Below are 17,111 nucleotides of genomic sequence, written 5' to 3'. Positions count from 1 at the left end.
TTTCCCTGTTGCTCACCGTTTCTCAGTTTTTGCTTCATATGGGCTACTTTTTAACATTGGCATTGTGTTTTATGAAAACAAAATAAGACACAGAACAAAGGACCCGTCTGATTTTTCTCTGTGATGTTGTGCTTGTTCACAGTTCAGTAATTGAAATGGAGCACAGCTCATCACATTCAGTTTTCTGTAGCATGTCCAATATGAAATAGCGTTGTCTACAGTACAAGGAAAAGTTCCATGGGAACATCCATCCATCCATTTTCCGATCCGCTTATCCTCACCAGGGTCACGGGGGGTGCTGGAGCCTATCCCAGCCGTCTCCGGGGAGTAGGCGGGGGACACCCTGAACCGGTTGCCAGCCAATCGCAGGGCACACAGAGACGAACAACCATCCGCACTCACACCCACACCTAGGGACAATTTTGAGTGTTCAATTAGTCTGCCATGCATGTTTTTGGAATGTGGGAGGAAGCCAGAGTACCCGGAGAAAACCCACGCAGGCCCGGGGAGAACATGCAAACTCCACACAGGGAGCTCCGGAGCCGGGATCGAACCGACGACGTCTGCACCGTGAGGTCGACCCGCTAACAACTCGACCCCCGGGCCGCCCTCCATGGGAACATTCAACACAATATTTTAAAAAAAAAAAACGGCTATTTAAAATAATTTCTTTACACCTGTTAGTGTGTTTGTTCATTGTCTGGATATCTTTCTTGATTTGCGCCTGGCAGGTAAAAACTGGGACCTGAGTGCTGCTCTGAATGATTATGAGGAGCTCAGGCAGGTCCACACTGCCAACCTGCCGCAGGTCTTCAACGAGGGCCGCTACTACAAACAGCCAGAGGCACGTGACACACCAACCCATGTCAGCAAGATCGACAGGTCGTGTGCGCAGAAGCAGGAGGACAATGGACAAGGTAGACTCTTATTTTGACAACTTTTTACGTTTTCACAAGCATTTCAAAAATGCGCAGGTTGGCATGCGCTTTGGAGCGCATGAATTTGGAGTCTCGAATACTTTGGGCTGTGTTACCGTGAAAGTTTACAGCTCATGCCGGCACAGTGGTACTCAGAATGAACTGAACATACGGTGTAGCATTGCATATGATTGCTCGAGAGAACAACACTGGCAGAAAATATCTCGGAACCCATTTTTTTTCCTCCCTCATCCATTCCATCCCCCCCCCCCCCCACCCCCAGAGAAACGTCTGTCCCGCGGAATCTCACATGCCAGCTCCGCCATTGTCTCCCTGGCGCGGCTGCAAGTGGCCAACGAGTGTACCAACGAGCAGTTCCCTCTTGAGATGCCTATCTACACATTCCAGCTGCCAGACCTCAGCGTGTACAGCGAAGACTTCAGGAGTTTCATCGAGAGAGACCTGATCGAGCAGTCCACCATGATGGCTTTGGAACAAGCTGGTCAGTGTCATTATCGTTCATGCTTATTGGATCTCTTGATTAAAAGTGAGACACTGGCTGAAGACTCAGGTTTTTTCCCCCCAAACTTGCAGGATCCCAAGGATTCATTATCCAGCTGAAGCTTTGAATTTTGAAGCTTCTCACCTCCCTGCAGACAACAATGATCGCAACTCGATCCTCAAGTTTTTTTTTTTTTTTTAAACACTGCACGAAGTAGTTACCACTAAATACATTTATTTGCACAGATAAAGACAAAGACTCCATTATAACCTTGTCATTTATTTATTTATTCATTTTTTATAAACCAATCATCCGTACAGAATACGTAGCTAAAAAGGGGATAAATGCGAACCAACTTGTTTTTCATGTTACGTTCTCTAGATCGCCACTATGGATAGCAGCCCACATTCATCTAATTGTTGTAGGCAAAAGCAATCAATACCTACTTAAATCAGTTGAAAACATTTTTTTGATCTCAAACAATTATTGAGCTCTGCAAATTATGAAATGCAAAAAGAACGGTCAGTGTCTTTGAAAGGTTCACAAGGCTCATGAGATGAATCTATGCACTTGTTAAATAAAATGATGCAGTTATTTCAGATGTGAGGATTGTGTGCCCCAACACACACACACACACGCACACGCACACACACCCTGAGGGACACTGGCTGGTGTGATGTGAGAGGAAGAGGATTTTCATCTTGGTTTTGGGCAGATTATTTTGCATATTTTTCATGCTATAACCTGTCCCCGCTGGAAGAATATTGGAATCAATTTTTTTTTTTTTTTAACCGTATCAAAGATTATGTTCCAGCTGTCTGATGGGTCACAGGATATAAAAGTTATCTACTGTATAAATGTCCTGTTCTGAGACTAATCATCATTTTACACCCTCGTTTTTTTACCACAAACTAATTTTTCACACAAAAATGTGCATTCAACCCATCAAAGCAAACAGTGCAAGCATAGTGTTTGTACGCTTTATTTGCATACAATTACATCTTGATTGCTGCCTGATTGTTTTCTGAATGGCTTTAGTGTGATTGATTCATACTTGACAAATATCGTGTTGTTTATGCTTCCTATATTTTTGCACAGGTCGTCTGAACTGGTGGTCCACCATGTGCACCAGCTGTAAGAAGCTCCTTCCTCTGGCCACCACTGGGGACGGGAACTGCCTCCTCCATGCTGCTTCTTTAGGTAAGCGTCCCACTTTTAAGTGACTCGAATGCTCTGTCAGGAGCGCATATTTAAGCTGCCAGCGAAGAGAGTGACACATCACATTTGTCTGCACCATCAGGGTTTGCCTCCTAGGTCTTTTTCATCCTGTTAGTGTCAGAGCACATTTTGGAGAACATGCTAGGAAACACAGTTGGGTCAAATATCAGAGCTCATGTCATTTGCATCATGTAAATGTTGGTGCAGCAGCAAGGCGCAATTGTACTTAACATTGTGGTTCCCACTGTGGTACAGTAATATCCGGCAAAGTCACAAATGCACCCATATGCAAACTTTGTATGTCGGTGAGGAGTTGTATTGAGCCTCAGTCGGGAGTGAAAGAAGTTAGGAGTGTCTAGGCCATATTTATTTTTCAGGGTATTGACGAGTTTGAAATTGTATTACTAATTTGTTTGTTGTATGAATATTAATTGAAAAGCGGGGTGATAATGTTAATATTAATTTTCAGTCATAAAAGTGCACTGTACTCAAGTCGATGTATTATGTTAATCATCACATAATATTGTTTTGAAGCGCAGCTGTGCAGAACTGTCATGTAACATTGACTACATGCACCAATAATGTCTGTGTGTCTCCTGAAGGGATGTGGGGTTTCCATGACAGAGACCTGATGCTCAGGAAGTCCCTGTACACCATGATGAAGAGCGGAGCGGAGAGAGACGCCCTGAAAAGGAGGTGGAGGTGGCAGCAAACCCAACAAAACAAGGAGGTTGGAAGAGTCTCTCCCCCCCATCACACGTTGCATCCCGAGACACTTCAATACGCTCATCTGAGAAAGCAAATTCATTACATACCCAAATTAACTCTTGGAGCTCACGTATTGCCTTTTTAAGTGAGTCTAAATCGCCAGGCAGCGCGCGGTCCGTTTCTGGGACTCACTCGCCTTGACGACGCTTGGAACTATATGCCAGTCACTTTGTCATGTTTTTTTTGTTTGTTTAGTTTTTTTTTTTTTTGCCCCATTGGTAGCAACGGGTTCAGCAAACCACAAACAGTGACACTGAATGATAAAAGGGATCATGTGGGCGAGCATATGCTCAACAGAGTTGTGTTGCTTGTGCAGTCTGGCCTGGTGTACACCGAGGAGGAGTGGGAGCGGGAATGGAACGAGCTGCTCAAGTTGGCCTCCAGTGAGCCTCGCACTCACCTCAGCAAAAACGGCAACACGAGCGGAGGGTAAGCCGTCTCGAATGCACGTCTCCCACACATATGCTCACAATGCAACTTGCGTAACATACATTTGAAAGGAAAAGATCTGTATTTGTATCATTTGTGAGCTGTACCAAAAATCTAACTCTGAATTTCATGGTGCATTATGTTCCTAAATTATACAGTAATATAAGCATATACAGTGCACATACACATGCCGTAACGGCCCGCAACATGAACAAAACAGAACAATAAAATAGATACAAGAGTTTGTGGGTTTGTGAAAAGGAAATGACTGCCTACCTTTGTAGAGACCTGATGCAGATGCATGGGATGCGTTTTTGCAGCGTGTTAAGTGCAGGAACGTCACCATCGTAGGTCGCGTGTACCGTTGTAAAATGCTTCTCCTGGCGCGCCGCATTCCCATTCTTTGCCAGTGCCATTGGTGAATGTCAGATGAAACAAATTTTGAATGAGAATAATAATTTAAAAAAAAAAAAAAAAAAAAAGATCGATCCACACAGCTCTGATTTCAAATGTAACACAATAATCATGACAATTGATAATATGTATCAAATTTCTCTCACAAATTTGACCAGGGTATGAATCATTTGGAGCTTAACTTTGTGTCGTACATCCATCCATCCATCCATCCATTTTCTGATCCGCTTTGTCCTCACAAGAGTTGCGGGAGGGTGCCGGAGTCTGCCAACTGTGCAGTAGGCGGGGGGACACCCTGAACCGGTTGCCAGCCAATCGCAGGGCACACATAGACAAACAACCATCTGCGCTCACAATCACAACTAGGGACAATTTGGAGTGTTCAATCAGCTTGCCATGCAAGTTATTGGAATGTGGGAGGAACCGGAGTACCCGGAGAAAACCCACGCAGGCCCGGGGAGAACGTGCAAACTCCACACAGGAAGGCCGGAGCTGGAATTGAACTCACCGGGCCTCTGCACTGTGAGGTCGACGCGCTAACCACTGGTCCACCGGGCCGCTTATATGAAATTTCTCACAGCTGTAGCATGCTTGGAAAGCCTCACCGTTAAATAGTGAAAAAGTGTGTGTGTGTGTTGGGGGGGGGGGGAGTACAAGCTCACGCATTACTCTGCCATCTAGTGGCGTATTTTTGCTATTTTCCATCTTAGCTGCACCGGCCTCCTCCCTCCCACTCAACTGCGGCTTCCCTTTTGCATCAACGCAGATGCAAGCCCATTTATTGAAGCAGATCGGAAACAAACTAGTTTCCTCCTCCTACGCACAGAAAAAAAACATATGCGTCTTTTCTCATTTCATTTCTCGCAAAACAGGTGTGCTGTGTTGACTAAAAAGGAAACAGACGTGTTCAGCACCGGGATACTATTTAGCGCAATTGTATTCTTAGCTGGTTTTCAGTCACTGACAACTTCCCCTTTTTAAAATGCCTCATTTACTCCATGAGTAGGGTGGTGTTAACTTGTCATTGAGCTTGGCTTGTAACACGGTAATCAGGTTTGGAATGCTTCATGGTCCTGGTGTGAGATGAGCCCCTAAATGGGTTGAGTGGGATTCACATATTAAGAGCCTCTTCATTAGAGTTAATTTGGCTGCGTAGGCTGTTAGTGTGCTCGGCAACTTAATTGTTGCACATTTCCTCGTTCCCTGGTGATGGCGAGCCAGAGCGCTCTGAATCTGCGCCTCCTTTTGCTCTCTTTCATTCCAACACATGTAGCGCCTGAACAGATGGGCCAATAGTTGTCTTGCCTGTCAACAGCCGCCAGATGAAATAGATCTAAGGGATGAAATCATGTGATTAGGTTCTACACAATCCTATTTTCACCCACTAGTCTGCTTGTATCTGACACGACCAACTCAGGAAATCCTCACCAAATCCCACGGGTATTTCCAACCGCAGGGTGGATAACTCTGAGGACCCGGTCTATGAGAGTCTGGAGGAGTTCCATGTGTTTGTGCTGGCCCACGTGCTGCGCAGGCCGATTGTTGTGGTGGCCGACACGATGCTCAGAGACTCGGGAGGAGAAGGTAAAGGCTGCCCCTCGCCTCGATCACCTCAACAATTAGCAAGCGTTCGTCACTTCACTTTCTGACTCACTTTCAGCATTTGCGCCAATCCCGTTCGGAGGTCTCTATTTGCCCCTGGAGGTTCCTCCAAGTCGATGTCACTGCTCCCCACTGGTGTTGGCTTATGATCAGGCGCACTTCTCTGCACTGGTGTCCATGGAGCAGAGGGACCAGCAGCGAGAGCAAGGTAAGCGGTCATTGCACGTTCTTGGGAAAGACTGCTTTCTTCAATCCAAGGCAGCACCTTCTATGGAATTAAGGAAATCTTCTGACTTCATGGGGAGATTGCAAGTGGTCTGCCTGTCCTGCTGGAAGTGAATAATGTATGAAAGAGCAGTGGAGCTATGTGTGATCCATTATTAAAAGATGCCAGTTGGAAGCAGGAACTTGGGAGCGGCCAGAACGTGGACAGCGGGGTCCTGTGATTTATTTAGCACTAATACTATGGAAGGGTCTGATAAATCAATCTGGCAGTTTTTGATTTCTTAAAACTTTGCTGGTCATGTCCAGTACATCAGCAGATAAGCAAATGACATTTTGTCGAGCCAGGAGAAATGCGTGCATTTCACTATGCGGAAGCAGCTAGCAAAAGACTCACTTAAATTGTGTCCAATCAGTTTGTTGCCTTGAAGGGTTACTGACAAAATCCAACCTGAGTTCTCTATAGTTGTTCAAATGTTGTCTTCCTGACAAGCGGAATGTAAAAATTCCCGTTTGGATCGGAATCGAACGCTGCACCTCTGCACTGTGAGGTGGACATACGAACCAGTCTTCCACCGTGCCACCTGAAATGTTTCTTTCCATCATTAAAAAAAAAAAAATTATAAACAAATTTACAGTACCATATTTTTCAGACCAGACCCCCATCCCTATCTTTATAAGATATCCTTTATTTGTCCCACACTGGGGAAATTTACATCCATACACCATATGTTAGCAGTTTCATTTGGGCGCGATGTCGATTTTCCCCATTTGGTCACAGGACTCCTTGTTTTACCTATTGAGATGTCAGCGCTCCCACTCAGGATGCATCGTTTATTCTTGAGGTCACAATAATCCTTGCAATGGGTTCCTATAATTGACAAACAAGAGTGGGTCTCCTTGACAACCAGCCTCAGTAGTCACGGCACTCTTGTGTATCTGACTCGGTGGGTGGAACTCACTCGTCATTTTAGTGGGCAGCCGGCCAGATCCTTCTCTCTGTCTCTTTCGTGCTAACAACTTCTCCTTCGTCTCAATGCTGAGTAAGGTCCTACTCTCAGCATATAAACAGCAACCTAGTTATTAAATCAGACTATGACCGCTGCAGACTAGCAGGCAGACATGATTATAAAGCTGCTAACCCTTGCTTAGCCCTTGACTGCCAGCAGCCCTTCAAATGCAGCCAACTCCTCACAGTCATTATATTACCCCTCCTCAGCACCCCTACTTTTATTTACCGTATGTGGTAATTCCATACGTCGTCCACTAGATGGCGCGTAAGTCCACAGAAGCCTCCGTCACGCCATCGCTTTGCAACACGTCCGCACTTTCTCCCTCTGGTACACAGAGTTCTGTGCGGGGGGAACATTTCAACTGCAGTGTCTCTCCAGGATGTTATGAAAGCACTTTTTAGTCGATTCATGCGAGGAATCACATTACAGAGCAATGCCACGGTGTGTTTTGCTAGACGGAAGAAAAGCGTTGAGATGCTTTTACGTGATGGAAATAGAAATAGTCAAATGTTGCTAGATTGGCTCATGTTTCTGACCGGATGCCAGCCATTCAAGAAGTCATCCGAGGAAAAGGTCAAAATGAAAAACCCCCGCTGCCAATTAGGGCCGTTCTAAGCATACTCTTAACCACATCACCACATATGGGCAGGGTCCTCAGGCCTGCCCGGGGGCCCCCAACAAACCGAGACTCTCCCGACAGACGGACCTCTGTGTGGACGTCTCAGGTGGAGACTCGCTCTCATTTTCCCCACTCGCATCGGAGGGGCCAGTGGTGGTCGTGTGTGTGTTCAGGTGCCACAGACTGCTTGAGAATACTGGCTCTTTCTTCAGCCCTCTCTGTGAAGGATTAAAGCAGGGTCCCACCCGGTAACTTGATTCTAAATTGCGCAGACATATCCTGCAGTTGGTCCTTTTGAGGTTGCTTGCATGGCTGCTCAACGGTGAAGTGCGAGAAGCAAACCAGGCAGGGCCCACCAAAAGTTGCGGGTTGTTTTCGAGGGGATCTTTTTTTTCGTACTTTCTTATCCTCGGGTTTTGTTCTGAATGAGGTTATCGCACACCCCCGTTTATTGAAGACCGACCTCTTCAAGCGCCACTTGCTGTGACTTTTCATCAGCCCGCTTGTGCTCCTGTGGTCAAACTGGCCCACTGGAAAACTCTATTTCCAGCCCTGCTCCTAAACCCATTACAGGTTTTCTTTGGCAGCCTTGCAGAAGTCCCTCCAGCGCCTATTTAAATGAAGTGAAAGGCCATCTTTTACACAAAAAGACCACCTACATAACAAGCAGCCAACTCTGGCTAGCTTTCACCACTCCATTTATTAAACACCTAAGTGTTCTACTCACCAGGCTGTCTGCTTAATTGAATCAACATGGCAATCAGAATTAAAATGTTACTTGTTGTGGTTTCATTTCCTGCTACACATGAGGTACGGCTGGAATTAAACCGCTGGAGTTCCGCTGTTAAAAATCCACAGCGAGAAGCTGAGGCCTTCTGAAAATGCACAACCGCTGTTCACTCTGCTGGTGAACTGGGCCCTTTAAATTTGCAGCTGTGCAATGACCAAAGTCGGGAATTAAACTTTTCCAGAGAGCACAAATTGTTCTTGAACAAAGGAAACATTGGCTCAGTGTTGCAAAGCTGCAGTCGGTGACTTTGTCCTCTTTGGGAAATAAAAGAGGCCCGACAATCCACTGCTTGCGGTGCTGGAGCTGCCCCCAAAAATGCAGTTTAGCCTTTCCAACAGCTGTTTGCTTGCAGAAAACACCCACGTTTCCTCTCTTGCTGGCTACTTGGAGCAAAGATGCAAAGTGAGCAAGGTGATGAAGGTTGTTACGTGCACCGCTCAGATCCAGCGAGGGCTATGATGTCATCCGAGCATACGCTGTGGGAAACAGTCACTCAAGGACTGCAAAACAAGGCTGCCGGCGGGGAGAGTAAATACATTACAGCACACTTTAGTCTCCCGGAGCTTCACTGGCAATCTCTGAATCTGGACATTGTCCAAGTGGCAGCAATAGCTTACGCAGTCCTTCGGAAAGGCGAGAAATTAGGACAGCTGTGCTTGTGCTGCGGCAGCCAGAACTCCACCTGACGACAGACCTCCTCTGCCTGCTGCATGACCCCCCACGCAAGAGAACCGCTGCGAGCGGCCTCGTTCGCACATGCCTGCAGATTTGTTAGTGTACGCTGTTTATTTCTCTGAACAATGGCCCTCGTCACACTGTACCACAGGCATTAGTCGTGCCTATTTGAGCTCACTGGTGTGGCTTGCATTGTGCAAAGCCAAGCTAGACAACTGCGGTTTCTAATAGGCAACCTGTGATATTACCGCCAATCTGTTCATTGTGTGTTAGACGTTTTAGACTGACCTGCAGTAGGGGGGCTCAGGCTAAAGCAATAAAGTATTGCATCTTATGTTGACTGCGATTGGCTGGCAAACGGTTCAGGGTGTCCCCCGCCTACTGCCCAAAGACGGCTGGGATAGGCTCCAGCACCCCCCGCGACACATGTGAGGATAAAGCGGAATAGAAAATGAATGGACGGATGGATCTTATGTTGAAGTGAATTGAAGATGTTCATTTTGACAGATTTGCTTTTCCGCCATCTTGTGGCATCTTGGTGCCAAGAAACTACGCAATGTCAAAGTTTCATTGAGCCAAAATACCGTAATGCTTTTCCGCCATCTTGCGGCATCTATAGACAATTCTAAATCTTTTTGCGGGGGTGTCAGTGATTTGTGGTTTTCGCTCTTTGCAGTAGGGCTCAGTGCCTGCCCCCCTTTAATTTTTTGCATTGTTTTTAAGAATTGTACCCCTGTATTGTATTAGATCATAGTAAAAGTTGGTGTAAAGAAAGAAACTGGTTCTATAAAGTGTCATGACTATCGTATTCAATTGTTCAAAGGTGTCTTTATAGGGGTGTGACCAAGTCAACAGCTGAAGTCAGCTTGGCCGGTTAGTTCAGTGTAAGGCGTCAGGGTGCGCGTATTCTCATTTTGTTTTTCTGTGTTTGACTTTTTGTCCCGTTCAACAAACGGATTAAAATGCATCGGCGACTGTGGTTCTCCTTGCCCATCTCCAAAAGGGCATTACAGAATCATAAATGTTCATTTTTATTTTTTTCCATACGTAGCAATGTTGTGTTAGTCTTATTGGGCCACACGCAAGTCAAAGCACTTGTGTATACTGTAAAAATCCATTTAAACAATTGCTATAAAACTGCAAATCTCTGCGATATAGCGGGGGATTTCAGCAATAGAGAAGTACCTATGTTCCATGAAAAAAAAAAAGTGTTACAGCAGGGTCGAGGTAGGTGAAGCGCTTTTAAGCGAGGAAATAACTGTACACAGCTTGAACGGACGCGTTAGCGTTGTGGCCACCGATGTCAGATCACATTTAGTGATCATCTTGAATGTGCTAACGCCTCTCCGGAGGCTCTGACCCTCCACCAGGCCGGCGAGGCGTCATCACAGAACGTTTCCCACCAATGTTGTGACGCTTGTCACATACTGTACAGAAACGCACTTAAAAAGAGTACCAGAGTGAGCAGTTGAAGTCATCTTTCTTCAGGGATGAAGGAAGTGTGGTTGCACTGTCGTTATGAAGCCTGAAGCGGGGGAGCAGCCTCGTGCTCGTCGAGTGTGTCCAATTTGAGGAGCCTGCCACTCTCTGCTGTCATGGGGATAGCTGCCCCGCCCCCCTCCGCATACCCCCCTCACTCTCAGTAGCCCAAGGAGATGATCACGTGGGCAAGTAGGAGTCTCGCTAGCGGCCACGGCGCGCCCACGTTGTTCACGTGCAGTGGTTAGATGCAGGAAGCAAGGGTTGGGTGTGTGTTTTCTGTTCTGCGTCCAGCGATTAGTGCTGAGGTCCACTTCCTGTCTGCGAGGATGTGATGGTATCAGCGGAGGATGAATGAAAGAATCTGGTCTCCTATCACACGCCGCTGTGTCTGAAATGCGCTCAATTATGAAAGCGAATCAAATGGTACAACCCCCGCCGTCTTAAAAGCGCTCGCTTCCCCAAAGTCGCCGCATGAGAAGTGTGTTTCCTCACCCACGGGTTCTTTTTTTTTTTTTTTTTCATATTGAATCATGCGGCATTATGCTATTCAGTGTTTTACAACAACCCCCCCGCATTCTTTTTATCTTGATTATTCACGAATTCACCCGTATGCATTTTTTTCTGTGGAACTTCAGCTGTTCGTTGAAAAGTCAACAATTGTTTTTGTGCTCTTTCTGAAATGCTTTACGATGACCCCAGTCTAGTCGGAAAGTAATCGACTGCACTTAAGTAATGTTTGATCTACCCCACCTGGTGCCCAAAAGCGCTGAACAAAGCCTCGCCATTCACACGCATTCACCCATTCACACGCACATTCACACACCAATGCTGCCAGGAGCGAACAAAGTGTCAATGTCTTGCTCAAGGATGCTTCGACATGTGTTGAAGATTGAACCACCCTACCGCTGAGCCACAATTCCAAAGTATTGGCAGTAAGGAACTTTGCTGAAGTCCATTTTGACCGAGAGACAAGCTCCGTGTGTCGGGCAGGATTTTTGGAGGGGATGTGAATTGCTTGCTTTTTTTTTTTTTCTTTGCAACAGCAATTGCGCCTCATGAGCTCTTCCGATTTAATGAATTCAATAAAATACAATGCAGTTCTGCACCATTGCAAATTCTTTTTTTTTTTTCCAGGTTTTGCAACACATTTAAATGTTCTATGTTTGCATACCGTTCAACTTGTGAGGGCTCACTGCAGTTTAAGTGATAAATCAAATCTCCTTTCAACTCTGATTCTCATCTCTTTTCAGCTGTAATCCCTCTGACAGACTCGGAGCACAAGTTGCTGGCGCTGCATTTTGCCGTGGACCCTGGCAGGGACTGGGAGTGGGGCAGGGACGACAACGATAACACCAAGCTGGCCAAGTAAGTCCCGTGCAGCATCTCCCCTGGGCTTTTGATGTTTGTCGTCGGACTGCTCGTGAACGGCTTTCAAAGTGGATTCGAAAGCAACGAGAAAGTCAAATCCATGCTAAGTTTGTGTTTGTCTGTGAGGGGTTTAAGTTTCATTATGGGCTCCGGCTCGGGTCACTTCAAAGCATGAGCGCACAGAGAGCAAATTGTGAGTGCCGTCAGTCATCCAGAGGCTTTCCCAGGGACGGGCCTCGCTGAAGCGGCAACACCCGCTCTGATTTAGGAAGGAGTTTATGGAAGGGTTTCTGTTTCACATTCCAGGCAGTCAGGAGGTTACGTTTATCCTCCAAAATGCGGCAATATGGGAACCATGCAAGATACCAAAAAAAAAAAAGCAGGTCACCCTCTCATTAGTTTGGATGCCTAAACAATTTCCACCCAACGGTGAAGTTTAGGCATTGAAGTCTAGACCGCGCTTTTTGTCACACACTGACACTGCATCCCGCAATCGGATCATTAGATGTGTCACACTGTCACCACAACATCTGGTGCGACAAATAAAATATTTTATAATTACTTTCAACACAGCCGGGCGTGAGAAACGCGTGTCATTTTTCAGTTTTTTTTCCCCCCTCCAGATTTATGGCATCCTCTTGAGCACTGGCGCTGTCGCAGCTTTGTTACTAGATCTGAAAGCGAGAGCATTTTCGGGTCAACTATGTGTCCCCGCCCATTCTTCGTCAGTGCTGTTCATGCCGAAGTGTGACAACGACTACAAATGCCTCACCCTCATACATCTTCTGCTGCAGCCTCATCTTGTCACTGGAGGCCAAACTGAACCTGTTGCACAACTACATGAATGTAACATGGATCCGAATTCCATCCGAAACAAGGGTATGTTCTTTTTGGACAGCAAAGTCTCTAGAGCAGTGTTTTCCCAACCTTAATTGGACCGTGTCATACATATTACATTCGAAAAATCTCAGGACACAACACCAAACAAAAAATGTCACAGAAAGTGATGATGACCACATCTCAGTTGACTCCAAAAATGTGCTTACTGTGTGAAATGTGGGCTTGTTTGGTTGAACGCCAAGCAATTGTTAACTGGCAGCATGTGGATAGACGGGTTAGTTTTACATTCTGCACGTTAATGGGGTTGCAATTAATTGTTGTGCCTGTCACTATAAGTCAGTGGCAGAGATAAACAAAGATGTAGCATTCGAGTGGATACGCACGGTACTGTATCTCGATGCGTGTGGTGCGATTACGATTCAAGGAATGGCTCTCTTGTTTTAAAGAGGAGCAGTTCGCTTTGATTCGGTGGGATTGGGATTTGATTTGATCTGCTACGGCTCACTTTGAGAACGTACGATACATTTTCAGATAAAATACGTAAACATATATATTAGGAATGGTTAACTTGTCATTATAATTTCAGATACATGTGGTTTGATATAATTCATATAAAACATTTTAAAGTGGAACAATTCGGTTCAGTGCACTTTTAAATTAAAGCCCATTTTCCAATTCAAAACGTTTTTTGTTTTTTTTTTGGTTTTTTTTTGTTTTTTTGCAGCCCTATAAATAACTTTCAAAGCCGTTTTAAGTGAAAAGAATCTTCTTCAGCACACCCGGAGAGCTTTCGTGGCACAGTGGTTGGGACTGACTGCACGAGAGAAACTTCACCTGTTGATGTTGCACAGTTCTATGGATTATTCATTCTTAAGAAAATGTCACCGAGTGCTTCAACCACGTTCATTTTTTTTTTCTCCGTCACCTTTGTGCAATACAGGCTCCCCTGGCTCAGCCCGAGTCTCCGACCGCTTCTGCAGGTGAGGACGTGCAGTCTCTGGCTGAGTCCATTGACTCTGACCGCGAGTCTGTTGGCAGCAACTCCAACGTCAACACGGGCAAGAGCGGCAAGGACAAGGATAAAGAGAAGCAGCAGCATCGCAAAGACAAAGACAAGAGCCGGGCCGATTCTGTAGCCAACAAGCTAGGTAGCTTCAGCAAAACGCTGGGAATCAAGCTGAAGAAGAACATGGGGGGCCTCGGCGGTCTGGTGCACGGCAAAATGAACAAATCGAACTCTGGCTCAGGTCGAAATGGGGAGAACGGAGGGGAAAAGACAAAAAAGAAAGACTCCAAAACACCCAAAGGGAATAAAGATGAATCGGGTCACTCGGCCAGCTCCACTTCCTCCGAAAAGGCCACGAGCCCCTCGCCTACAGATAGAGACAAACCATCCAGCGCCTCCCCCACCGACAGAACGGACAGCGCGGGGAGGGTCTCGGGTGACAAGAGCCTGGACAACTGGAAATACAGCACTGACGTCAAGCTCAGCCTCAACATCCTTCGGGCCGCCATGCAGGGCGAGCGCAAGTTCATCTTCGCGGGCCTCCTCCTCACCAGCCACCGACACCAGTTCCACGAGGAGATGATCAGCTACTACCTGACCAACGCCCAAGAGCGCTTCAGCCAAGAGCAGGAGCAGAAGAGGAAGGAAGCCGAAAAGAAGCCCCCGGCCGCCGGCGACGCGGCCGGCAAGAAGCCGGAAAATGAGAGCGTCTTCCAGAGGGAGAGGTCGGACAGCTCGCCCCCGGAGAGCTGCTCTCCTGTCCCGCCGCACCGCGCCTACACCCCGCAGCCCCCCGCGGCGCTCAAGGCGCAAGGCCGGAGCAGTCCCGTCCCCGCAGCCCCTCACGTCTCTTTCCCGCTCCCTCCGCTCACCCCACCCGCCACCTCCCACCCCGTCCCGGGGCCTTACTCCTCCCCCAATTTTGGTGCTAAGAGACTTGGGCCCGTTCCCGTGTCCGCCCACTACAGCCATACCCCTCCCATCCAGAGGCACAGCGTGATTCACCTCCAAGATGTCAACATGCAGTCCCCCGTCTTACGAGATCCCTACAAGCCCGCGCCCACGGTGGGCACCCTCAAGACGTGCGCCACCTACCCCCAGCAGAACCGCACGTTGTCGTCGCAGAGCTACAGCCCGGCGCCCCTTTCGGGCGTGCGCGCCGCCAACACCCTGGAAACGCTGGCGTACAACATGCCCGGGGAACACAAGTCCCACACGTACACCAACGGATTCAACGCGCGAGACATTCAAGACTGCCTGGAGTTCGCCGACGACGACAACAAGCCGTCCCACGCCTGGCTCAACCAAGACAAAACCAAAGGGCGCGGCTCTGGAAGCCCTTTGTACTGCTTTCAGCAGCGGCGCTGCAAGAGGGACAACTGCTCCTTCTACGGCAGGCCCGAAACGGACCACTATTGCTCCTACTGCTACAGGGAGGAGCTTAAGCGCAGGGAGAGGGAGAGCAAAGCGCAGAGGCTCGCATAGCCATCGCCGCCAAGGGAACGACGCTACCTGCACTTTGCATCCACAACAACGCGATGGAGAATGCTCTTGTATTCCCGTCCCCTTCCCTTGTTAGTCAAGACGAGGGAAGCAGAACTCGAAACGGTGAGCAGCTTTGGCCAGATATTATTGTGCTATTTTTTTTTTTTTTTTTATGTAGTCTTTTACTTGTTTTAGAGTAAAAGTCATCTCTGGGTCTTTGCGAATTCGCAAAGACAAAGTTCCTTATTTTTCATTGTAGAAAAAAAAATTCAATCTCATATTGGCGGGGAGCATTTCAGCGAAGCCGTTTTGAACGCGATGCCTCTTCTCGCTCGCTCCTATTTTCTCCGGAAGATTTCGTTGTTGTTTTGCAATCAAATGAACGTAAAGGGGAGATTGGTATTCGCCTCGGAAGCAATAAATTTGGTGATCTCCTGCTACACTCTCCCCCAATTTTGTCTATGCACCAATAATATATAGATACTGTAGGTTAACTGTGTCTTGTAAATTGTCAGAGATCGTCACGTGGTGCTCCCGCGAGCAAATTTCAACGACAGGAATTCAAACGTACACGCAATATAGCTTAACGTTGGATTAGCTTTGTCGAGTGTACCTTTTATCCCGCGAAGGATTCACCGCACGATGGGTCAAAAGTGGCTTTTTTTTTAATTTTTTTTTTTTTTTAATGAAAGGAATTTCCTGTGCCAAACACTGAACAATGGCACGCTCCTCAAATATGCAGTGTTCACGGTGTGTCCCTCTGAGCTGCCTGACTAATACTCCTAATTGGTAAGTGTCTTAGATGAGAAGAATCGTGGGTAGTACGAGCAAGAGCCGATGCGTATTTGTCTAAAGTGTGATTACGTGTCCGCCCCTGTAGGCCCGCCCACCCGTCTGTCTCACACGCAATCATGGCGCGCGGTCATGCTTTTTATCACGCCGTGGTTTTACCGGTCCCGCGTGACAGTGTGCGTCCTTCGTCCACATGTAGAGGCCGTTTCAAGAAGCACCTGCTGCTATAAGAGCACCTCAAGCCTTTGTGATCATCAGTGCTTTAACCAATCAGTGGGTTTGGGGGAGGAGGAAAAAAAAAAAACAAACAAACAAAACAAAAACAGGAACAACCCGGGCCTCCAAGTGCTTTCTGCTCATTGAACATGACGACTGTAAAGAAGCCGTGTTTGTGTTGCCGTTTGTTCTGGTGATGCTGTTTGCCGAATAATGTACCATGCTGTCTTTAACAAAAGTGTGTCCTGGCCAAGGATGTCCACTGCTGTTCGCTTCTGTCTCTCCTGTCCACTCTGCAGTGTCGCTCCTCCTCCTCCTCCTCCTCTTGGTTTCTACGTGACCCCCCCTTCATGGACTGCCACCATGTTAGGACTGTAAGATATGATTTTGTATTCCTTTAAGACTTTTACACTACTTTAAATTATTGATTTGCACATTAGGTACAGATGTATATATGAACAAAATAATAGTTTATTGTTACAAACATCATGTGTCTGTGTCTTTATTTTCCCGGACTCTCTCACTTCCGCTAATAACCCAGGCTAAACTTGGCTCCTCCCCAACACTAAAAGTTTGTCATTCAGCGAGATTTATCACTTCAAACATACTTGCTTAAAACCAATTAGCTAGGAGAGGCTCCATCTTGACCATGAAAAAAAATCTCCAAAAACTCCATAATTTTAAGTTTTGTTTTTTTTTTTTTAATCCCGCATGGTACATTTATTAAATACAGTTTAGTTGTGTTTCACTTAA

At 46.8% G+C, this 17,111-nt stretch overlaps 1 protein-coding gene across 1 annotated transcript in view; it reads left to right on the top strand.

Annotated features, from left to right (window-relative positions):
• otud7a (OTU deubiquitinase 7A) overlaps positions 1 to 16,844 on the top strand; it is a 30,949-nt gene extending 14,105 nt beyond the window's left edge. The window contains exons 4-13 of the mRNA XM_019876005.1: positions 732 to 917; positions 1,201 to 1,419; positions 2,518 to 2,619; positions 3,240 to 3,367; positions 3,722 to 3,834; positions 5,705 to 5,832; positions 5,909 to 6,058; positions 11,902 to 12,016; positions 12,814 to 12,898; positions 13,800 to 16,844. Coding sequence (XP_019731564.1) covers positions 732 to 917; positions 1,201 to 1,419; positions 2,518 to 2,619; positions 3,240 to 3,367; positions 3,722 to 3,834; positions 5,705 to 5,832; positions 5,909 to 6,058; positions 11,902 to 12,016; positions 12,814 to 12,898; positions 13,800 to 15,350 — 2,777 coding nt within the window. The 3' untranslated portion in view covers positions 15,351 to 16,844. The remainder of the gene's footprint in view (positions 1 to 731; positions 918 to 1,200; positions 1,420 to 2,517; positions 2,620 to 3,239; positions 3,368 to 3,721; positions 3,835 to 5,704; positions 5,833 to 5,908; positions 6,059 to 11,901; positions 12,017 to 12,813; positions 12,899 to 13,799) is intronic.
• Positions 16,845 to 17,111: the final 267 nt, after the last annotated feature.

The sequence above is a fragment of the Hippocampus comes genome, unplaced genomic scaffold, assembly GCF_001891065.2.
Source record: "Hippocampus comes isolate QL1 unplaced genomic scaffold, H_comes_QL1_v1.1 scaffold142, whole genome shotgun sequence".
NCBI classification, from domain to species: Eukaryota; Metazoa; Chordata; class Actinopteri; order Syngnathiformes; family Syngnathidae; genus Hippocampus; species Hippocampus comes.
Note: the sequence above shows the minus strand (reverse complement) of the source record. Positions and strands in the feature narration are given on the sequence as shown.